Source organism: Canis lupus, chromosome 13 (assembly GCF_003254725.2).
Source record: "Canis lupus dingo isolate Sandy chromosome 13, ASM325472v2, whole genome shotgun sequence".
In the NCBI taxonomy this organism is placed as follows: Eukaryota; Metazoa; Chordata; class Mammalia; order Carnivora; family Canidae; genus Canis; species Canis lupus.
In genome coordinates this window covers 60,088,289-60,112,951 of record NC_064255.1, presented here as the reverse complement: position 1 = coordinate 60,112,951, position 24,663 = coordinate 60,088,289, and the positions used below count along the sequence as shown (strand labels likewise).

The 24,663-nt window shown below is 34.3% G+C and overlaps 1 protein-coding gene and 1 long non-coding RNA gene across 3 annotated transcripts; both read right to left on the bottom strand.

Annotated features, from left to right (window-relative positions):
* Nucleotides 1–239: 239 nt before the first annotated feature.
* Nucleotides 240–15,723, bottom strand: CSN3 (casein kappa). 2 transcript variants are annotated; one of them, XM_035711301.2, is made up of 6 exons: nt 15,691–15,723; nt 9,954–10,096; nt 7,591–7,652; nt 4,130–4,165; nt 2,228–2,726; nt 240–396 (listed from the first exon to the last, which is right to left on the bottom strand). In XM_035711301.2, exons 3-5 carry the CDS (start codon nt 7,645–7,647, stop codon nt 2,262–2,264), a joined length of 558 nt encoding a protein of 185 aa, XP_035567194.2. In that variant the 5' UTR covers nt 7,648–7,652; nt 9,954–10,096; nt 15,691–15,723; the 3' UTR covers nt 240–396; nt 2,228–2,261. The 2 variants fall into 2 exon arrangements, with proteins under 2 accessions (XP_035567194.2, XP_035567208.2); XM_035711315.2 differs by having other exon boundaries at nt 4,130–4,162.
* Nucleotides 15,724–18,853: 3,130 nt separating this feature from the next.
* Nucleotides 18,854–23,001, bottom strand: LOC125752397 (uncharacterized). The gene is made up of 5 exons (XR_007401830.1): nt 22,935–23,001; nt 21,603–21,672; nt 21,166–21,198; nt 19,761–19,970; nt 18,854–18,939 (listed from the first exon to the last, which is right to left on the bottom strand). It is a non-coding gene; the product is annotated as an uncharacterized LOC125752397 (long non-coding RNA).
* Between the last annotated feature and the right edge of the window lie 1,662 nt (nt 23,002–24,663).

Genomic DNA, 24,663 nt, shown 5'->3' with positions numbered 1-24,663 from the left:
TCTGATGACATACTTGTAAGTTTAGATGTTCTGGTGTCATACTAGAGAAGACATTCTTAATCACCGTTAGACCATGGACCACTTTGAGAATTGGAGAACATTATGAACTTTGCCCCCAGATAAACTTATTTATTCAAATTCACACTAAATTTGCCTTGGAATTTCAAGGTTTCAAAGATCCCTGAGGTATAATCCACAGACTCCTCAATTAAGAGATCCGCTTGCATTCAAATGGCTTTATTGTGCAAGAAACAAAAAATTAAATGTGATCTGGATGTAAAATGTGAGATGAGAAGAGAAAGGAGCCAAATTCATCAAAATCACATTCTCTCTTGAATGAATTTAGACGAGTGACCAAAGGAAGAGTTTGGAGTAGTCATTTGGTTTCAGCAAGACCTATAAAAAATGGTGAAAGTTGAGGAATTTAGCTAATAGTATGTTAATAGTTCTCATGTAGACTCTTATTTAAGTGATTTGTCTCATATATCTGTTTCCAAGGATTTTATAAATTTAAATATTTAAACTTGGCTTATAGTAACTGAAAATAATTGACTTTGCTTAATATTTACACTAAGACAATGTCCTTAATATGCTTCTTTATAAGTGATATTATGCACTGTTTTTAACTTAGAAATTTAGGTTTATGAGTTTACTCATAACTACTGAAATAATGATTATTTCATTAGAAACGGAATCATGTAACATTTTGAATCAATAAAATATGTAATTTTACTACTTGCTTTCATGTTGCTTCTATTAATTTTCTTATTTTATTTTCTAAATTTTAATAAGTCAAAAATTTATCTACCATCTCACTTTCTTTTTCCTACCATATGTCCTATTAAATAAGAGCTAAATAATATAATTTGCACATACATTTGTCTAAGAAAACCATAATGTGTTTTCCCTATTTCTGTGCATTAGACAGTCTGTGTAGAAATAGCACAGTAATTTTGCTTTACTATCTGAAACCAGACAGGTTTGGTTTGGTTCCCAGTTTTGAACTTTTGAGTTGTGGTAATTTATTTAATATCCATGGGCCAGTTATTTTTTATTTGTGAATTCAAGATAGTAATATAATCTGTCCCATATGGTTGCTATAGGAGTAATCTGAGATAACTATGTAACATTTCTACCATTTAGTAAGAACAAGATATTGGTTAAAAGTAAATTTTAGCATTTACGGATTTTATTCTTTTAATACATTTTGTAGACTGATCATTTTTACAATCTTTCCACAATATGCACTGTCACTTGAACCCTATAGAACCCAAAATTAAGAGAAAATGAAAGTTCAGAGAGAGCAATGACTTGCCTAAGTCACAAAGATGAAACAAATACCCTCTCTGGTCTAATACTATTCCCTTGTATCACAGGTCACTGTGTTGTATTTCAGGTTATATAACGTGTAGACAATGTGATGCACTGAAAATATTTATTTCAAAGAACCTTAAAATTTTACAACTTTCTCCCCCAAAGTACTTCACATCCTGGTTATTCTCTATTTTATTTATCTTTCCCTTTAATTTCTTTCCATAAATTTCAGTTTAGATTTTGCCATTATTCATTGATCCAAATAATAAATGGAAATGTTGGCATCACATTTAAGATTCTGAAAGTATTCCTTTAGTATATATGTGCTTTTAAAACTAGGAATTCCAATTTTCCCATGGGTTCATCTTAGAATACAAGAAATTTTGAGTGCCTGGCTTCCTGGACACTTTCAGAAATGATGTCTGAAATAAAGGAATGCATGGAAAATGTACTTCCTTTTGTTTGATTCAGGGCAAAATTAAGAGTGCAAGAACATGGTTAAATGTTTAAAATGTATTTACCCTCATATTCTATATAAATGTTCTAAAAATTTATTTTTGAAATAAGAAAAATCGTAAGTTTAACATAATATGGTACTCTACTTTCCTTGTGTATGAGTAGGAATGAAACAAAACTAGTAGATTCTAAGAGTGTTTCAATTATTGAAATAAAGTTTGCTAATAAAATCTCTAATTTTTCTGTAGTTTGTAAAAGAAGATATTTCATTTCTTATTGGAACAGAATCTAGTATATCAATGCTATGGCACCACCAAATTACAATTATAATGAACTCATTTTGCTTACTCTCATAATAAGCTTAATTTATCTATTATACTATTTTAGGTATTATGATTATACTGATAAATACATGAATCTTGTCTGTACTATTTATTTTTGTCTTTTTCTCATTTACCTGCGTTGTCTTCTTTGGTGTTTCCTCAGAGTTTTTAGACTACAGGTGAAGTAACTGGAACTGTGGTAGTCTCAGGTGTGCTTGTGATGGTGAATTCTGAGGAAGCATCTGAAGTGACTGCAGTGTTCACTTTTGGTTCAGTGAGAGGAATAGGTGTAGCCTCAGCAGTAGCAATGGTATTGATGGTAGGGATGCTTGTCTTATCCTGAATTTTCTTTGGGGGAATGGCAATAAATGATGGATGTAGTTGTGGGCGATGCATCATAGTGGGTGGGTAGGCATTTGGCAGGACCTGCCATTGAGGAATTTGGGCATGTGTCCTAACTGCAACTGCAGGTTTTGCATAAAATGGATAAGGCACATATTGATGATTAATTGGTTCAGCTGGTCTATGTGGGTAGTAGTTGGGTTCATAGTGAGAAAAGCTATTTAGCACATAATGAATAGGGATATACTTGACAGTTTTCTGATTGAACAGTCTTTCATCATTCTCACGACACTGTAAAAAGAATACATCATGCAGATGGCATTATTGTAGGTTAGAATATAGAGATATCTTAAATCAGAACTTTTTGAAGTACATATTTCAGTGTTTGACTTTAAATAACTACAATACTGGAAGTAATGAACTCAATCACTATATTATTTTACAAAGATACAGATTTGTCCTCTTCCCTTCCACTTTTTGATTTTCAGCAAACACTAAAAATAATGTTAGTTTCTTTTTTTTAAAGATTTTACTTATTTATTCATAAGAGACACAGAGAGAGAGGAAGAGACAGAGGCAGAAGGAGAAGCAGGTCCCCTCTGGGAAGCCCCATTGCAGGACCCTGGAATCATGACCTGAGCCAAAGGCAGACACTCAACCACTGAGTCACCCAGATGCCCCCAAAATGTTTGCTTCAAACAAATTAGTTGAGGTAATCCATAATGTAAAACCACGTTGCCTAGGTTTAGGCATGTATGAAAAGTGTTCAGTAAACGTGGGGCATTATAGCAAGTACAACAGCTAGAAAAATCTCAGAGAGCTTTGACATACTGTGTTTAAACATAGCACACACACAGAAATATATGTGCATATATATATTTTCATATATATGTAAGTACATATGTATATATGTATTCTTACCACATATTTGTAATTCTTTACAAATTTATTTATCTAGAGATTAGGCTGAGGGTACATTTTTTTTCTAAACTAATTGTAGCAGAGTAGTAAAATAATGTGATGTGAGAGGATGCCTGGATTTATACTTTGGATTATTTTCAGCTTCATTTTATTCACTAAAAATCAGTTAAGGAATTTTCTTTTTTTTTTTTTTTTTCAGTTAGGGAATTTTCTATTTTTCTTTGCCTCTGTGTGTCTCTTATGTGCATTTATAAAAATATGCCATTAGACCTTTTCATATGAGTAAAAACAAATCAACAAAATTATACTGCAAAGCAAGTACTTCTCATGAAAGGAGACACATTTAAATGTGTTCATTCAAACATATTTGGGAAAAAGAGGAGGTCAGTGCAAACATATGAGAAGTATTCAAAGATGGGTCAGAGAGGGATCTTTCCCCAAGTCTTCAGTGAGGAGAGATACTAAACTTTACATTTGTTTTCCTCTTTTCCCAATATTAAACTTTAAGACAGTTTTCTCATGTTGCAAAATAAACATGAAAACCAAAAACACATGACTTGGGTTATAAAAAGAATTCACAGTTTTCAAATGAATATTGAGATTGATTCATACATTTGGTTGCTAAGGTGATACTTTTTTCAAAGATTATGAGATTATTTTATGGGGTTTATTTATTAATTTCTAGATATAAGGCATTTAAATATCATTGAACTTTGTATAATATTATACTTCAGAGTTCTTATCTCTGTTAGAAATAATTTAAATAAACTTACAGTTGGTTGTTCCTGGTTTTGCACCTCTGCACCCTGCTGAGGTTCACAGAAAGAAGAAATAAGTTAAAAAAATATTAGGCAGAGTCCAGTTTTTTTTTTTTTGTGCGTGTGGTTTTATAAATCTTTTGTACTAAAGACTAAACAAGGTTTCCATGTTTTTAATATTGTAAAATATTGTAAAGCATTCTCCATGGTTATTTAATCTATAAGTCCTATGAACTACTCAAGAAGTGACAGCAATAAACTAATTAAAATCTTTAAAAATCAACCCTGGGGAGAAGAGTTTAAGGTTGAAAGTAATATGATCATCAGACCCCTGTGCCAACAAATATACATGATAGCTGCTTAAATGAAAAATATAAGTAACATATTAAGTTTGTATTGAATGTACATTGGGTTTTTTGGAGGGATTTTGTTTGCCTTTTGAATGTATATTGTTAAAAATAAGAGGAGCATTGAGTATACTTTCTGCTCTCCTACTAAGATATTTATGAGATTTATTTAGGTTAAAAAATTGCCTTTCACATAAAATATAAATGTTATATAAATAATAGGGTTTTTTTAAAAAATCAACTTTCACTTGTTTTTATAATACTTTTCTTAATTCTGGATTGCAACATGTATAGGGAATCAGGAGAGAAAACAAGTTCCATAGGCATATACTTAAAGCTTTAGAAACTCACAATGGTTTTATAAACTTTTGACATGAGGTCATAATGATGTCAGAAAGAAAGGCAAAAGAAAAATTATTAAATTTCCTTACTATGTACAGTTCAATGACAAGTCCTTGAATCAGGCAGAGTGACATTCCTCTACAGACTCAACTGCCTCAATGTTGATACATTGCTCAGGGCAGAAGACAATCTTAGCCTGATTGCCCCTGATCCTGAGCCCCAGGATCCTGGAAGTCTACTTTAACATATAAAAATTCCTTTAGAAATTTCTTTTACCTCTAAATCCCTCAAGATACGTGTTGGCAATTATCCCTCAAGCATGTGACCCACCAATATACATTTGAAGAGTCTCAAAACTCAGGTTTTATTAGACAGTAATAAATGACCTTTTCCCAACAATAGCTAGCCCCCTCAAGGTCCTGGAAGCCTTACTTCCAAAATTCTATATGTCTATAAACTTTCATTCTTTTTTTGAATTATTTGTTCATGTCCCTCTGGCTTGAAGCCTTTGTGAAAATGGGAAGGAGTGTTTGGGAGCTAGAGGAGGATCAAGTTGCTCAGGAAGAGGTTGCCATAGAGTTGGAAGTTGTGGATCATGTGATACTGCAATTTATAATAAATATATATTTGGTCTTCATTCTAGTTTCTGGCACAGTTATGTTCCTAAAACCCTAATAATTTCTTTTTTTTTAAAAAAAGATTTTATTTATTTATTCATGATAGACATAGAGGGGGTGGGCAGAGACACAGGCAGAGGGAGAAGCAGGCTCCATACAGGGAGCCTGATGTGGGACTCGATCCCGGGACTCCAGGATCACGCCCTGGGCCAAAGCCAGGCACTAAACCACTGAGCCACCCAGGGATCCCCATTCTTATAATTTCTTAAGTGATGGGGGTGCCTTGGGGAAGAAGGTGTATTTTATAATGTTAATGAAATGACGTTTGGACCCCACCTGAGGATAGGGGCTGGTTGGCATAAAAACCAACCACTTGATTGGAAGGTTGGGACTTTAAATTCCACCTCCTGATCCTCCAGGGACAGGTTAAGGGACTGGAGGCTGAATCAGTTGTCAATGGCTGATAAGTCATCTCTATGTAATGAAGCCGCCACAAAAGCCCGAAAGGATGAATTGGGAGAGCTTCCAGTTTGGTGAACACATGGACATTCAGGGAGAATGACTTTCCTGGAGAGGGTATAGGAGGGCTGCAACTCTTCCCACATATATTACCCTGTGCATCTCTTCCATCTGACTGTTATATCCTTTTATAAACCCATAATCTAGTAAGTAAAACATTCCCTAAGTTCTGTAAGCCACTCTAGCTAACTAACCAAGCCCAAGAAGGGAGTTGTGGGAACTTCCCATCTATAGCCAGTCTTCAGAACTACAGGTAACAGCCCGGGCTTGCAACTAAGGTCTGAAGTGGGAGGTTTTGTAGGTCTGAAACCTTAACTTGTGAAATTTGACACTATCTCTGGGAAGATAGTGTCAGAATTGAGTCAAATTCTTCAACACTCTGGTGGTGTCCAAAAATTACTTGGTGGTGTGTGAGAACCCACAACTCCTCTCCCCTCCCCCACAACACAAGTTGGAATTGTGTCCATAACCTAAAAGAATAATTTTCTTATATAAATTTTAATCCTGTCCCTCAAAGAAAGAACCCAAGTTTGCAATGTGCTGGTGGCTACAATAAATTGAAAAGAATAAATGAAAGAAAATAAATGTGAAAGCCATAATACAAATTTTTAGAGTTTGACTCCAAGAATTTACCTAATAGAATTATTTAATAGATATCAACTTAAAAGCAAGTCTAAATTTAGTAATACATGAATTATGAAGCAAGCAATAGTGTCTTCCAAAATATATAATCTAAGAGATGGTCATATAACATCTTCTGTTTGTTTTCTTGCTCTTGCTATTGGCAAATAAGTGCCTGGGATCCCCGAATGAACGTGAAAATAAAACAGCAAAAGCCAACACACATGAAAGCAAGTCAAAAAAAAAAAAAAAAAAAAGAAAGAAAGAAAGAAAGAAAAAAGCCAAATCTTTTTCCTTGGTCCAATAGCTTTAACATATAGCATGCAATTCAAGAAAATGTCTGAAAACCATAGAATTGTTTATGGATACTATCCCTGGGGAGGAGTCAGTTGACATAATGAGAGGAGTATAACAAAAGACACAATGATATTTGAATGTTAAAAGTAGATGTGTTCAAGGTCTTTGATACTGGTGGAAAATCTTTAACCAAGTTCCTAATGTTTTAAGGATTTAGTTTCTAAAGAAAAAGGATCTGAGATAGGAATTTAATTAAAGGAATTTCTGATCTGAAATATGATTTATGTATTTATTTTTTAGGAATTATTTTTAGAGCATTTTGTAATTTTAAAATATTTCCACTATTGTTTTTCCCCCAGAATGTAACAATAAGTTGTTTTTAAGAAAATATAGCCAGTATACAATTATTTTGTTCTTTTTTTTTAAATTTTTTATTTATTTATGATAGTCACAGAGAGAGCGAGAGAGAGAGAGAGAGAGAGAGGCAGAGACACAGGCAGAGGGAGAAGCAGGCTCCATGCACCGGGAGCCCGACATGGGACTCGATCCCGGGTCTCCAGGATCACGCCCTGGGCCAAAGGCAGGCGCTAAACCGCTGCGCCACCCAGGGATCCCCAATTATTTTGTTATATGAAGTAAGTACAACTGCACTTAGAAAAATTTGCATAATTAGAACTTTTAAATAAAATTTTCTTAAAGTCTTACTACAATTGACTAGATGAAATTGACTCACCAAAAATGGCAAGGCTAATGCAACGATATTCACAACTAGGAAAAATCTCTTCATCATTGCACCTAAAAGTAAAAATAAAAAAATTAAATTAAAAGGATCTTTTATAATTTAGAAGTGACTTGGGACTTTTTTGTTTGTTTGTTTTATTTTGTTTTGCTTTAAGGGAGGGAAAAAGCCAGATTTATGGGTAGATTTAGCCAATGTGGAAACTTTATCGTAAGCTTTAGAAAAACCAAACGAGATTATTAGGGTGACTCTGATACAGGCTTTCCCAGCATCTAGCATCAGTTTTAGGAAAAGCATTAAAACATACACAAATCAGTGTAAGGGGAAAGAAAGTGGAAAATGCCACGAGTGGTTTTCTGCAGATAGAAGGTCTCAGTTAAAAGAATCATCAAATTCTTTGTGAAGGAGATGGCATATAGATGGGATTTGTCCATGGAGAGATAAATACGGACAAAACCTTCTCAAGTGTAGAAGAAAGCCTTGGGGATATCCATAAACATTTTGAATGGAGTGGTGTTTTATAAGAAGGGAAAGATAAAGTAGAAAAGAATGTTTAGGGCAGCAAAAGTAGAAGCCCTGAATGCCAGGTGAATAAGTTAGGCATGGTTTTGTAAACAACAGAAACTAGCTGTGTGGTTTTATGTTGGAGAGTGTTGTGACTATACATTCCTTTGGAGGACTGTGTTCTAGCCCAGTCCCTACCTCTGCTTGTATAACTTTGGCAAAGTAATTTCCCTTGCCTGGACCTTATCTTTCTAATCTAAAATGAAGGTTTAACTGATTTCTAAGATTCTGTAATTCCATGATCGATCTAATGGGAACATGTAAGATGAAGGGAAGAGGGTGGATCCTGAAAATGCATTCTTTATGATATATTTGATATAGCTCTTGTTATTGCCATACTTGTAATAGACTTGAGTCCTGCAAACAGAGTTTTATGACAAAGGGTCACAGAGTTAAAACCCAGGCTTGGAAAGAGGAAGCACATCAAACTCTATTTGCCTCCATTCCCAGGTGATAATGATTAAGGCTGTCTACTAAACTGTTGATGGGATATCAGTGGATAGAAAAGTACTCATATGGAATCAAATCTGTACAACCTACAGCATATTCAAATTTCATAAAGAGTAAGTGTTTACTTGACAGTTAACTTTTTAATTGAAATATATTTGATATATAACACTGTATAAATTTAAGGTGTACCACATGTTGATTTGATACATACTATAAATTGTAATATGATTACCATTGTAGTGATAATTAATACCCCTAGCGTGTCATATAATTATTATTTCTTTTTTTGTTGTTGTTGGAATGATTAAGATCTAGTGTTAGCAAGTATTATGAACATAGATTATTTAACTTTTAAAATTATAGATTGAACAATAAATTTCTATGGTGAATAAGACTCCTGTTCAGTTCCCACAAAGTTATAACACACAAGCACACACACACAACATTCTATAAAATGATAGTAATTCCTTCCTTTTTAGCATAAACAGAAATCAGATAAGACCATACATAACTTATCAGCTACTTAAACCAATGAGTACTTGACTTTGCCCTCATCACTTGGTAAGATAGAAATAATTTGTAAAATAGTAGAACTATTCAGCTTTCATGACGATACAAAAGAGCATGTTTTAAAACAATAGTTATACTATAACAAATAAAATTGTGACCTTAAGATAACCTTATATTTGAAATTAATTAAGGGATCGATCTGGATTATTATTACATGTCATTTGATGAAAAGTTAACTCTCCACATTTGTCTGTTGAAATAGATTCTTTGTCTTAAATACCTTATTTTCTAGTTTTTAATTATTTAGTTTCTATGAATTTTTAAAGGTTTTATTTAAATTACAGTTAACATATGGTGTAATATTAGTTTCAGGTGTGTAATATTTTGACTCAACACTTCTATACAGCACCTGGTATTCATCACAATTACACTTCTTAATCCCCATCACCTATGTAACCCATTCCCCCACCCACCTCCCCTCTGGTAACTATCAGTTTGTTCTCTGTAGTTAAGAGTTTGGCTTTGCCTCTCTACCTTGTTCTTCAGAATTTACATTTTCTTTAGTAATTTATGAGTATCAAAACTTGACCTTTACCCCAAAGTGAAGTTAAAAGTAAATCTGATCATTTACATCATTCAGAATCTAAGGTTTAGGTTAGAAACTAATGTCAAAATGAAGCCAAGAAAAAAAAAAAAAAATGAAGCCAAGACATATTCAAGCTTAACAATAAAAGCGTAAAGGAAGAAAATGTGCTTCTAAAATAACTTTGGTGGTATTATTAACACCTACTGTGAAAAGGAATCACTCTCTCTGGATGTTTCAATATGATTACCTTTCCTTGTGCCTGTCAGGTCTTGCTTGGCGGTAGGTTGAGTTGGCCTCTCGATTGTAGGGAAGACCCAAGATAAATAACTGAAGACTTATTAAAGGGTATTAGTGCTTTGCTCACGTGATTTATTTTCCTCCTACATTTCACTGAATAGGAAGATGACAAAAAGGAAAGATTTGATCACAGTAGGGTCATCTTTGGGTCAATCTTAGTAAATGAAATGTGGAGGGGGAAATAGAGTTGTCATTTGTAAAACCTGAAGAAAGACTACTTACACTTTTTAAGGAATGAATTTTTATGTTTCATAAAAAGATACAGAAGAGTTCTAAAAAAAATAATTGTATTCTTAAGTAACCCTACCTATTTGAATTTAAAGCTGTTGTAAAAATGAAAAATAGCTAACCACAACACTCATATTTTTAAAGTTTTTTTCATTTAAAACATAGATATCAAGTGATACTGCATACATTATGAGCTCTAGTTGATCTTCTTTATAGAATTACAACTATTGATTTCTGAAAATTAGAAAAATGACCATTTCTTATACACCCAGGACAATTTCTTACAAGTTAAATCTAATGTGAAATATTTTAATTAATATAAAATAGCCATTTGCATTTGAGCTGCAACATACAGTTTTCAGTAAACTCATGGTGTAATCATTCAGTATACATTTGTTCATTGATTAAGCTCTTAAGAATCAAATTTTATTTTAGATTTTTAGGTTTTGGTAATACAAGTAATACTCTTGATATACAAAATGAAATTATTGAGTTGAGGATAATTGCTCTATTTTAGAGATAGCTCATTCTGACATATATAGTCAGTATCATAAAACCACCAATATGGGGGTTGTTTTGGTAAAATAGCTAACCAAGTAATTTGCTTAGCTACTTCAGAAAAGGATATTTTCTTTTGTTTGCATTTCTCTGGGGAAAAAAAAATGTTAATTGTGCTGTGAGGTCTTGGCAAGATTGAAGTATTTACAGGAATCAATGTAAGACTGCCAGAATAGAAGAAATAGTATCATCATTGTAGCTCTGCCTATATTCTTGTTTTTTTTTCTTAGAACAATCTCATGTCTTAGAAAGTTAGGAACAGTGTTCAGAATCATAGAATGAATGCTTATTGAGTATGTACAGAGTGAGTTGAGATTTTCTATTTCTCAGAATAGTTGGCTTCTGGTGTTTGCAGAAAGATGGCAGAGATTCAAAACTGCTAAAACAAGTTGTCTGGGTATTAAGACCAGACATTCTGTATAGACTGTTTAGTCACACCTTTTTTCTTTGGTTGTCAGGGTCAAGTGATAGAAAATTATGGACTGGTCAGTCTCCAAATTATGAAGGCATTCTTTTCTATGTGATAATTTCTCAGTCATTGATTTAGAGCCATAGAATGATACTAATTTTGAGTATTTAATTCACAATTACCAGAATTTATTTAAATTAGTATTATTCACAAGTATTAGACGTCAGAACACTTTTAATAATATTGTTTTAGTGGGAAAATATATTTCAGTAATTTTATTTCACCTGGGAATGCTAGGAATCCTTACCTATACCAAGAGAAAACCATTTCTACAGTGGGGTCACCCATCTACCTCAAACAATAATCTGACCTTCTTGAAACACTGGGTATTTGTTGAGTTCTTCTTCTTCTTTTTTTTTTTAAGATTTTATTTATTTATTCATGAGAGACAGAGAGAGAGAGAGAGAGAGAGAGAGGCAGAGATACAGGCAGAGGGAGAAGCAGGCTCTATGCTGGAGCCCGACGTGGGACTCAGTCCCGGGTCTCCAGGATCACGCCCTGGGCTGAAGGTGGCGCTACACCAACTGAGACACCCGGACTGCCCTGTTGAGTTCTTATATTAGCTCAGGTGCTGTCTCAGGCATTAGGAATAAATTGTAACCAAAGCAGGCCAAGATCCTTGCCCTTGTGAAACTTACAGTCCTAACATTTACCTGAATACTAGTGACATGGAGTATTCCGCATGTATATATTAACCTAAGGCAGTCTAAGAGAGCTAAAGAGTTTTGATTGGCTGGTATAGATGAACTAGTTGAACTCTACATTGGAGCAACTCAGATTCTCTGGTATTTTCCAAAGAAAAATAAAAGGAAGATCAGAACTCCCATGGATGTGAAATATCTCAGGAAGTTGGAATAGTGATAAACAAGGTCCTAAAACTTAAGAGTGTTTACAATCTGAAACTGATTCACTAGCCTTGACCTCGTCATCTATTCAATTCAGGGATCATAGTCTACTCCTGAAACATCCCTGAATTGTGGGGAAAGGGCCAACAGGGCTTCTTAGTCTAGCTAAAGCTTCTTTCCCCTGTTTAGGTCCCAAATCATGTCTGTTTATATAACGACGTAGTGGAGCTGGGTAAGACGTGATTGTGAGTTCATATGTTCACATTTCAAGCACAATGAAATAATCATTTTGTGATAAGATGGTGATCATTGACACCTATGCTTTCTTTTACCCATAACAAATCCTTCTTCTGTTATCATTTTTCATATCTGATATGTACCTTATATCTTTTCTTTTGTGGTATTCACAGCATGTGATTGTATTTTTTCTATCTCATTTTATTTCTCAGCTACTTCATTAATACCAGGCTGATGTCAATACTCTATCATGTGCTTGAAATATAACAGTGTTTGTGATAGTAGGTGCAATGTAAATAGCTAACATAACTTTGAACATGATTAATTAAGGCACCAGAAAATTAACATTTTAATGCAGAAATTTGTATGCTTTGGAAAACTTTGCTGTATGTGAAAATTCTGGGAAAGTAATGTAAAATGCTCTTAACATTTTTCAACACTAGCAAAATGGAATATGACACAGTGCATTTAAATCAACAGTACACACTTATATAGTTCTTATTAAAAACAGGGCACTTTGAAGAATGTAGTAGACAATCATAGTTTCTGCTGGCAGAGAGTATGTATACAGATAATGCTTTCTGTTGGACATAGGTGGAGAGACCCTTTTGAGGCCCTAAGAAGACATTGGATATCATCTGGATCCCAGAATGAGTGTTGTTTGACCTTGGCATTAGTGCACATATAAATTTATGCTTTAGTAACTTTTAGAATCCCAGAGTTTCTGGGCTTGCTATAATAACACAGATTTTTAAAAAAGGTAATCAAGAAAGCTCTCAGTTTTGTAAAGCATTATATATCCAATATGATCCTAGGACTCTTTGCTTTATTTACTCCATAGGTCTTTTATTCCTCTGATACCATTCAAAATATATAGCCAGGTTAACTATGACCTCTATGTAATCAAATCCATTGGAAATGTTTAGATTCTTCTCTTAATCAATCTCTGGAGCCATTGGCATGGTGATTGCTCCTTCTGACCTGTAATGATTTATTCTTTTGTTTTTAGCTCTCAAATTATTGGCTGCTTTTAATTAACATTTTGGTTCCTCTTATGTTTCTCAGACTCTATCTACATTTGGGAAAACTTTCATGGATTCTTCCTGAGTTTACCACTCTACCTTTTGTCTCTCTTTAATACCTTTATAGTTGACCTACTCATTCCTATGGTTTTAAATATGATACACATTCTCTTAACTTCATTGAACTACAGATTCAGGTATCCAGCAGTAGCTTTAACATCTCCATTCACAGGCAGCCCCAGTGGCCCAGTGGTTTAGCGCCTGCCTTCAGCCCGGGGTGTGTGATCCTGGAGACCCGGAATTGAATCCCAAGTGGGACTCCCTCCATGGAGCCTGCTTCTCCCTCTCTCTCTCTCTCTCTCTCTATCTCTGTGTGTGTGTGTGTGTCTGTCATGAATAAATAAATAAAAACTCTTAAAAAAAATCTCCAGGGGATCCCTGGGTGGCGCAGCGGTTTGGCGCCTGCCTTTGGCCCAGGGCTGCGATCCTGGAGACCCGGGATCGAATCCCACGTCGGGCTCCCGGTGCATGGAGCCTGCTTCTCCCTCTGCCTGTGTCTCTGCCTCTCTCTCTCTCTCTCTGTGTGACTATCATAAATAAATAAAAATTAAAAAAAAATCTCCAGTTGCATGTGAAATGGATGCCCCACATTTATATGAACAAAACAGTATTTGATTTCCAAACACATCCTTTTTCTCAACCAAGTCCTCTACTAGCTTTTTCCTCTTTAGTAAATGATGCCATGATACTCTGTGTGGCTGAAGACAAAAAAAAAAAAAAAAAAAAAAAAAAAAATCCCATGAGTCATCTTTTGTCCCCTCCTCAATAAGCCATTAAAACAGTTATAAACACCTATTTTAATAATATACCTGAAAGCTGCCAACACTTTGTAGTCTTACATTTATTGCTCTAATCATTCCCAGCTTCTGACATCTCACACTTGACCATCTCAGTACTTTCTGGTTCTCCCTACTTTTACTCTTGTCAACTTACAAACATTCTTCACATAGTTATAAAAAATGTTATCTTTTGAACATACACCTGATATGGTTATTCTCCTACTTAAAGTCATTCAGTGGCTTTCACTAGCAGTTAGGATAAATTCCAAGCATCTTATCAGCACCTATTAGTTTCTGTTGATTTATTGTCTCTATTCCTCTTAAGTTATCTTCCACCACTTTTTTTCTCACTATGTGTCAGTCTCAATAACCTTTCTTTCTTAGAAGGTACTATACTCTTTCCTGAATTAGGAACTTTTTACTTGTGTTCATAGTCTCTGAAACTTACTCTTATACTTCTCAAATAGTGTCTCCTTTATATATATTATTTAAATTTCAGCTCAAATGTCTTCTGAGAGATGTTTCTTGGCACATTTTCTAAATAGGCCTTTCCTTCTTTTCATCACTCTATTATTTTATCTTTTTATGTTTTTCATAACATATTACAACATAAAATTATTTTCAAAATTTATATATGTTCATGTACTATTCTCTGTCTTCTTTCATGAGAACCTAAGTTCACCACTGCATAGAGTTAATTAAAGTGTCTGGCATATTTTATACGCTCAAATGTTTGTTGCACAAATTATTAATTATCTGGATACTTGCTTAAGTTGCAAATTCTTATGTCAGCACACACTATTGAGTCAGAATTTTTAGAAGAGCATTCCTGGAAATCTGTATAATAAATTAACACCTCAATAGCTTTTTATACACTTGAAAGTTTGGGATTCATTACTTTCTTCTGGATGATGCCAGAACCTGGTCATGAAGAAGTAGGCAGGTATATTATCTGTTTTCCCTGGAATTCTGATTTATTTCACTGAAGAGCCAGTGTATGTGGATAAGAGATAAGTTTTCTGGGATTGATTTTCCTGAGAGCATTAGAACTGACTTCCCTCTGATTGTTGGTGGATCTCAGCTCTCACTGGGCTCTCGCTTGGAATGATTGCTGCTAGAGATCAGTGTGCCCCTGGTTGTATTTCATTCCTCTACTTAAGTCTTGGATAGTTGAGAGAAATTGGATGCATTCTTAAGATATTGGAAGAAGGAGCCCTTTAGCTGCCACTACCTCACTTTTCACCTTGTTCTATTGCAGCTACTTTCTTTCAGTTGCCTTGGTTTGATCAAACTTAGGCCAGAAGTTTACCCAGAAGAATAACTCTGCTACCATGTTACTGAATTCATGTAGAATTCTGGAGAAATATTATCTCTTGGATATATTAGCCATTTATATAAGGAAATAACTCATCAGGTGATACTGGTTCTCTATATGAAAAATTATTAGAAGTATTATGTACTGAACAAGATATAATAAGATATTTATCACCTTCTCTTGTTTTTCAGGTCAGAGGATATTCCTAAGATTAAGAGAACATTATATTATTTTTTTATTCATTAGAAACAGGTTCTAAATTATTTTATTCCCATCTTTTGTTCTCTTTTACTTTGCCCAATGAAGCCAAATGTCATTAAAAATAATAATTTGAGCAGTGCCTGGTTGGCTCTATTGGTTAAGCAAATGATATTTTAAACTGGCATTTTCAAGAAATAATTATTATAAAATTCATTTACCAAATTATGTTGAGGATAGTTTGGTCCTCTTATTCTCCCTCCCATAGTTTTAACTGGGATTGCTGATGTTAATACCAAAGAATTAATATTTAATGTTTGAGAAACGTCTGATACCTCAAAATAACCAAGAGAGACAGCAGTTTCCCTATACAAGTCATGCCAAGAGGCTCATTAGGCTGGCCTTAATTTGTAGCCAACTTATGGATCATGGCAGAGTTTCCCTCATTAATGTTAGGGCTGTTAGCTATGAACAATTTTAACTTGGAGTAGAGAAGTGTAGTCTTTGTTCAAAGGGTATTTTTCTTTTTTTTTTTTTTTTGTTTTGTTTTGTTTTTATTGAGGTTCGATTTGCCAACATATAGTATAACACCCAGTACTCATCCCATCAAGTGCCCTCCTCAGTGCCTGTCACCCAGTTACCCCAACCCCCCACCCACCTCCCCTCCCACCCTCCTCCCCTTCCACAACCCTTTATTCATTTCCCAGAGTTAGGAGTCTCTCATGGTTTGTCTTCCTCTCTAATTTTTCCAACTCATTTCCCTTCCTTTCCCTTAGTGAAAGGAATTATAAGGGAAAGGATATTTTTCTAATTTCCTGACCTGTGGGGACAAAGATTGTCATTGTGACACAATAAAAGGCTCATTGTACAAGTAGAATCTTGTTGGATGTTTTTGTCATTTACTGCAGAAAAGTTTATTTTCTTCACCACTTGCTACCTTTTCCTCCTTTAGGGGTTTGTTTCTAGAATGTCCATCAGGAGATTTATGGAAACCGATGATCAGAAGTCATTCTTCAATGAAGTTTGTAAAATCTTTGCTGTGTGCATTTACTTTATATGAAAGGGAATATATATTTGGTTAACTAAAATATCTGAAATTGTTTTTTCCATAGCTGACACAAATGTTAAATCCTGTGGTTATACATGTAATATATATATAAAATTTTATGTACGATTATATATATATGTATGTGCATTTGTGTGTATATATACACACACATATATTATGATTTTTGCATTGTCCTGTGACAAATAATTTTATTCATGACTTCAAATTTTATGGGCACTACAATTTCTGTAGAGGTATGGATAGACACAAAGTCACCCAATTTGTTTTGCTAATAACAAAACTAGCAAAGTAATTGAATAAGGGAGAAATAATTGAGTAAGAGAAATGTTACCACTGATATACTGATTTTAATTTTTTTTTTTTACAAAGAGGACAAAGAGGAATAATCTGTTAATTTATGTGCCCATATAGGTCAGAGATATGAAAAAGCTCTTTTGTTTAGCATTAGGAATTTGAATATTTTCATAATGTATTTTATTTATTAAACATTCACTGAGTACCCTATACTCCCCTTAAGTACTGGGGAACAGTTAGATTATTGTGTACTACAGGAACTTACAGTCTCCTTGAGAAGGATACAGAAATGTAAATGAATGTTTTTATTAGACATTTTAGTAAGATTTATAAAAAAGAAATAAAAGTATAATGGAAGAAGGTCAAAGTGGTTAGTGATTCATTCTGTTTAGAGTAATAGGAGAAAGTTTTTCATGAATGTTATAATCTTGGATTTGGATCTTGAAAGAGAGAGAAGGAAGAGAAAGAGGAAAGAGGGTGAGACAAGCAGACTCCCTTGTGAGCAGGGATCCCAAGTTGGGGCTCAATTCCAGGACCCTGGGATCATGACTTGAGCTGAAAGCAGACACTTAACCAACTGAGCTACCCAGGCACCCTCAATAAATTGGATTTGGTGAAACAGGAAAAGACATTGCATGAAAAGAGAGCACCATAATCAAAGCTGTGCTTTGAGAATGAAAGCCAGTTGTGGGGAATGGTGATAATGTGGTGTAACATTTGGGGCTATAAGAAAGGCTGGCTGATGGCACAGGAATTCAAAAAGAAGCTCAGGGTTTCTACTATGTACTAGGTCTTTGTGTAGGTCCACAGGGCCTTCATGATCTTTAGTTTCCCCACATATGAAATGTGATTACTGAACAGAGATTATGTAATGCTGGCTTCGGCAGCACATATACTGAACAGAGATTATGTAATGATTTGTTGATCTAATGATTCAAAAAAGCACTTTGTAACCTACAAGCATGATATCAAACCTATTTTTAGGATCTTACTCATTATCAGTTTTTTGAAATTAGAGAAGTTACTTGATCATTTTTGATATCCTTTGCCAACACATCAAGCTTATATCCTATAATTACAGACACAGCTGAATAATTGAGGGTCAATTACTCAAATATTTTTTGAATTAAATCAACCTCTGGCACTTTTTTAAAAAGATATTTATTTATTCATGAGAGACAGAGAGAGAGGGGCAGAGACATAGCAGAGAGAGAAGCAGGCTCCCTGCAGAGAGCCCAGTGTGGGACTCGATCCTCAGACCCAGAATCATGCCCTTCGCCAAAGGCAGATGCTCAGCCGCTGAGCCACCCAGGCATCCCAATCTTTGGCACTTGTTAATGCAATTGATGCAACTATACAGCATAAGCTGCTGGATAGACTTTTTTTATTCAAGGTATTCCTAGGACTGGTTAATTTTTGGTCACCTCAATCCCCATATTTTCCATAGAATAGCTGGTCATCAAGAAATGTGTGTTAGGGGGCACATGAATGGCTCAGTTGGTTAAGCATCCAACTCTTGATTTCAACTCAGGTTGCGATCTCAGGGTCATGTTCCACACTGAGCATGGAGCCTACTTAAGATTCTCTCCCTCTCTCTCCCCCACCCTACCTGGTTCATGCACTCTCTCTCTCTCTCAAAAAGAAATGTATATTAAAATCTGTTCAAATGTATTTTGCATTCTTACCAGTAAAGTATGTTTAGAAAATAGGAAACCATGATCTTCTCTTTTATTTACTACAGAAGCCCACTAAAGATATTGGCAAGAGAATACTGTATGCTGTTTCAATTACATTTATTTTTATTTTATTAGCAAGAATATTGATTCTTCAGGGAAGTGGCTCACATTCAATTTTACAGTGACCTGAAATAAATGATAAGCACTCAGTTATTAATCCAAATGGGTAACTTGCTTGTGAACTTATACATTTTTTGCTTCTCAATTATGAAGAGTACTTCAAAAGTAAATCTGGGTCAAGGACTGGGAAACTTTCTGCTAAAGACTAGTAGTTGCAGGAAAGATGGCAGAGGCCTTTAGTGGTAGGCATTAGCTGAAAGGTTTTTATTTTCCTAAAACAGCCCTCTTGGTCCTAATGTAATCTGTAGTCTACATTCCTTCAATTCATCTAGTAACTTTGTTTTTGAGATGATGAGATGATAGGGGTCCTCTATTATACATGGGATATCCAGCCTTAGGATTTTATTGTAATATGACCAACAGAAGCTAGGTTTGAAGTTTTAATATTAATTAGAAAAATACATATTTTCTAAGAAATAGGCTGAAATCTGCCTTAGACCCTAGATCCACAAGTTTATCTATTGCAATGTCCACTTTGGTTGAAACTTTGACTCCTTTAGACCTCTGACTTAGCCCAAATAAGCACACATGTTGATGATAGTAGAAGATGTTTAAAAAGTTAGAAATGTTTTAGTAAGAAAGGAAAGGATTTATTTCTAGTACATCATAGCAAATGAGATATTCAAACTGTCCTGATCTCTTGATCATGGAAAGACTCTGTATGTAACTCTGAGTGGAGACCTAACAATGTCTACCAGATAAAAAGATTGAAACAAATTGTAACTTAAAGGGATAAGTAGGAACATTGTAACATTTTTTAAAAGAATGATACATTATAATTCATAGGCAACTACTTAAAAAACATGCTTTGTACTGGGTATACTTACCACTATTTCATCTTAAATTGTAGTGGGACTTTTCTTTCTTATTTACTGTCCATTAGAAGGAATAGATGTAGGGACAGAGAGAGGTATTGGAAAAGGAAAATAATATCTAAACCATGGATATCTTTGATACAGGAATGGTGGATATGGGCCATATGGGTATTGGTAAGGGGGCCCGTAAAACTGTAAAGGTGATTCGTCACTCCCACTGACCTGTTGAAAGAAATTAAAAAGACTTGTTTTAGTCTTTATGACTAAGAGAGATAAAATAGCCTTTTAACATGTGGATCTTCACTTTTAAATAGAGATTTTAGAAATTCTAGGATCACTTACCTTTTCTATGTGTACTATGAACAGGGATTTAATTAATTTCCATCATTTTAGAAAACTTTAGGAATTGCTTAAAGAAAACTATATCTTTGTACCTTTCTACTCATAGCCAAATTTTCCTAATAATTGCTATAAGGTCGGAGTGGGAGGGTTGATGAGGTGATACCAGATTTCTACTTTTGCTTTTATGTAAGCTCTTTACCCAAATCTGTGTTAGATGCAATCTCCTCTTTATCTCTTTTCATTCTTTCCTCTTTCCCTCTCTGTCTTCTGTCCATACCTCTATCAATTTCTGTATCTTTAAACACTGTTTATAGCTTTGACCTCAAAACTACTCTTCCTTTCAGATAATAGGATTTCTAGTAGTATAAACAAATCCCTAAACAACCCCCCATTGAAATTTTATTTTCGTTTTCTTAAAAATTTTTGATTGTTTATACTAAAATAATTCTTTAATGAATTTGTCACTGGTGGGATCATCAAAGTTGATACACATCTCTTAATTCTCAAGTTGTTTTTTTAAAGATTTCATTTATTTATTCATGAGAGACACACACAGAGAGAAAGAGAGAGGCAGAGACATAGGCAGAGAGAGAAGCAGGCTCCATGCAGGGAGCCCGACATGGGACTTGATCCCAGGTCTCCGGAATCATGCCTTGGCTGAAGGCGGCGCTAAACTACTGAGCCACCTGGGCTGCCCCTAATTCTCAAGTTTTTTAAAAAAATATATTATTATTTAGCTTTTCTTGAATGAGTTTTGTAGAATTAAGCAGAGTGGAGGCATGAATAATTATGAACTTCTATTAGCCTAGATAATTCTAACAAAAATATCATAACCCAGTTTATCACAGAGTGATTCAAGTTTGTTTGGGTCCCACTGTTACATGAGATGCTGATATAATTCCCTTTTTACAAACAAAGATCAAATTCTTGAAGTCTATTCTGTGGAGTGCTAATAATACCTAAACTCCTTAAGGTTTACTCTGGAGTTTGAGAGGGTTAGATAAAGGAATTTTAACCACAGTATGGATATTTCACACAGAAATCTTACGTGTTAAAAAGCAAAAATGTAACGTACACTTCGTTGTTCTCTTTCCTGGTCTTGAGAGACCTAAAACTCAAACAGTAAAATTAGTTCAACTCATAGTGATGAAACACACAATGTTGTCTATGAAGGACATAATTTATCTACTACCTAATCTTATTTTATACTATCCATTTTTTAAAATCAAGAATTTGAGTGTCCAGAAACTATTATAGTAACCATTTTTCTGAAAGTGTTAATATGTTTTCTAAATGATTAAAATTCACCACTGTATCAGGCTATATGGAATTGAAATAAGCACTGAACAATATGTGGTTTACAGTATTTTCTAGAATATCATGTTAAAGGGGCAGATATCAGGCATGTTTGTAAAGTAGAAATATAGTCTGTGGAGGAAAAATATTCCTGGGATTCATGAATTAGGACAAAACAATTCATAAATACTCTGGAATATAGAAATGGATACTTACCGGGAAAGCAGCTGTTACAGCCAGGATGGCTGTGATCAGAAGGAGAACTCTCATCTTACTCATAAATGTCCTAGAAGTCAAGAGAAAGGCCAAATGTTAGCATAAATTTGGAAGATCTTGTTGTAGTACAGATTATGTTACTAACAACTCTTTGACTTTAGGCAAGTCACCTAATCTTAGGGCATCAATCTATTTGTTAATGGAGCAGATTGTTGTTTGGATAAAATCAAAGGTACTTTGCAACTTTATAACTATGTTATCTCAATTCCTTTAAAAATAAATGCTCACATATCATTTTAGAATTATCTCTGCATATGCTAATAAAAATTTCTAGAATGAAATATGCCATCAGTTTATACAGAGAATGGTAGTGTGGGGGTAAGCAGTTATTTACTGATCAGGAAGTTCAAAGTAATGTAATAATGACTATGAAATTAATTTAAGTGACAGAAATTTGGTTTGGTTCTCAGGCAACCCAAAAAATTCCATGCTGTTTAGAGGGATCTATTTTTGACATTTGGGAAAGGACATTTCCAAAACATTTCATTTTATATTTTGATGATAGACTCTTTATCTTATGATACAAATTGTTATATTCGTTATACTTGATAATAAGTTTTTGAGAAAAATGAGCTAAATTAAGTATTTATACAATTATAGGTCAACACATTACAAAATTTTCTGAAGATTATTTAATTTAAACTTTCACATTCAGGAAAATATCAGTTGCTCATATTATTATTATTTTGGGGTGGCTTCGAGGTGATTTGGGGATTTCATCACCTCTTAATGCTTCCTAAATATCAGACAGAAAAATAAAATATAAAAGAAAAAATGTAATCAAGTTTTGAGCTCTGTCTTTATTTTTGATCATATTGATCAAAATTCAAATTGGGATTAAAAAAATACCAGATGATGTTATAATTATAATGAGAAAAGGAATTAAAATTCCAGTGAAGTTCAGAATTCTATAAGAAAACTGGAAGAATAGGCAATATTACACACATGCACAACATACATTCCTCACAGACATAAATAAACACAAAGAATAAATTTTAAGCATGAAGCATTATAATAGGTGCTGTCAGGTGTACAGTGATAAAGCATGATACCCACAATGATTATTTAATTACTAAGCTTACAAATTCAAGTAACCATTGTGAGACAGTCTCAATAATTTTAATTTCGACATTTGACAGTATATGTCTGTTATCTATTTATCACCTATCATCTATCTATCTATCATCTATCTATCATCTATCTATCTATCTATCTATCTATCTATCTATCTATCTATCTACTTTAGTTTACAATATTTGAGACCTCTCTTACCTCAAATTTTGCAACCCGTTCCTTCTCTTGGATGTTGTAAGAAATGAGAAGTGACTGGCCCAGGAATACTACAGCTATTTTATAGACTCAGAGGTGAATGGAATGGAGAAACTTGTGGCTTGAAGGCCTCTCCCTGGGATCAGTTATTACTTGGTTGACTCATCAAGTATCACAACATGTTGAAATTGGGGAATAAGCAACATTAACAGTTTCATCAAAACTTCAGATGAGTGGCTACCAAATACATCTATTTGTGGTTTCTTTTCAATTTTTGTGTCTTATATATTCAGAGCATTTTGTTTCACATAATGTTGCCCTATGCTCTTATTTTTTTTAAACTTAAATTTCCATAATTAAAATATTTTGTAAATATCCTATTGGTATTGATTGTAACCTATTGGAAAGCATGTTTGGTAGTGTTGTAATTTTAAGAAAATAAAGAATATTAAGAAGCACCTCAGTGGCTCATTTAAATATCTGACTCTTTTTTTTAACTTATTTCTTTTAAGATTTTATTTATGTATTTATTTATGAGAGACACAGAAAGAGGCAGAGACATAGGCAGAGGGAGAAGCAGGCTCCATGAGGGGAGCCCGATGTGGACTCGATCCCAGGACCCCACGATCACGACCTGAGCCAAAGGCAAACGCTCAACCACTGAGCCACCCAGGCATCCCAGCATCTGACTCTTGATTTCAGCTCAAGTCATGATCTCAGGATCCAGGGATCCAGCCCCATGTCAGCTTCATGCTGAGCATGAGCCTGCTTAAGATTCACTCTCTTCTCCTCACTCTGCCTTTCCCCCTGCTCTCTCATTCTCTCTAAAATAAATCTTTTAAAAAAATGAATATAAAAATAAGTATCTCTGGAACCAGTAATGAAGTGAAATGAAATGTATAAAAACACTCATCATGGTGTCTGACTTCATAAATGATAGTTTTATGAGCACCAGAGCTGAAGTTTTGACTAAGTGAGACATCTTCCTGCTAAGCATACTCAAGGTTCTTTAGATAATCAGGTTCCTCAGCTAAAGGTATGGGAAAGCACATTACATAGTAATTGGAACTGGATAGGGGCTTAATATGTTAGTTAAATCTGAATGTAAGTAGTGGAATTTTGAAATCAAGCAGTATCAGGAGGGAATAATTACTCTTTCTGGTTGCATCCTCCACACCAACTCACCAAGCTCTAACAAGCTGTAATTCTGGCTGAATTCAGGCCATAGAAGCTGCTGTTACTTCCACGTGCTAAATCTTAATTCAAATGACAAAATCTAATAAACAGAAAACACCTTTACCTAAAAGAACAAAAATTATATATACAAAAATCCCTCTGCAATATCTTCAGCATGTGAGTGTCCTTCAAAGGGCAAGAGTAACCCAAGGAAGAGCAACTAGGATGTTTTCCCCAGAAAAAGGTCGTGAGTGGCCATCAGAAGCTAGACAGGCCATCATGTGAAAGAGAGCTTAGATTTATTTTTGGGGTACTCAGATTGCAGAAGAAAATGAATACATCAAGATATGAATATGAAAATAACCTAAATGTCCATTGATGGAAAAGGATTGAGAAGATGTGATACACACACACACAATGGAATAATACTACTTAGCCATAAAAAAGAAATCTTGTATAGATGGACCTTGAGGGTATTATGCTGACACAAGTCAGGCAGAGAAAGACAAATACTGTGTGATTTCACGTATGTGTGAAATCTAAAAAACAAATCAAG

Bases quoted from the DNA above. Each gene is read 5' to 3' on its own strand.
- CSN3 (XM_035711301.2), bottom strand. From the start codon at position 7,647: ATGATGAAGAGATTTTTCCTAGTTGTGAATATCGTTGCATTAGCCTTG. The intron at 4,166-7,590 runs GTGAGTCAATTT...TGTGAACCTCAG, and splicing joins CATTAGCCTTGCCATTTTTG to CAGGGTGCAGAGGTGCAAAA. The intron at 2,727-4,129 runs GTAAGTTTATTT...TTCTTTTTACAG, and splicing joins AAAACCAGGAACAACCAACT to TGTCGTGAGAATGATGAAAG.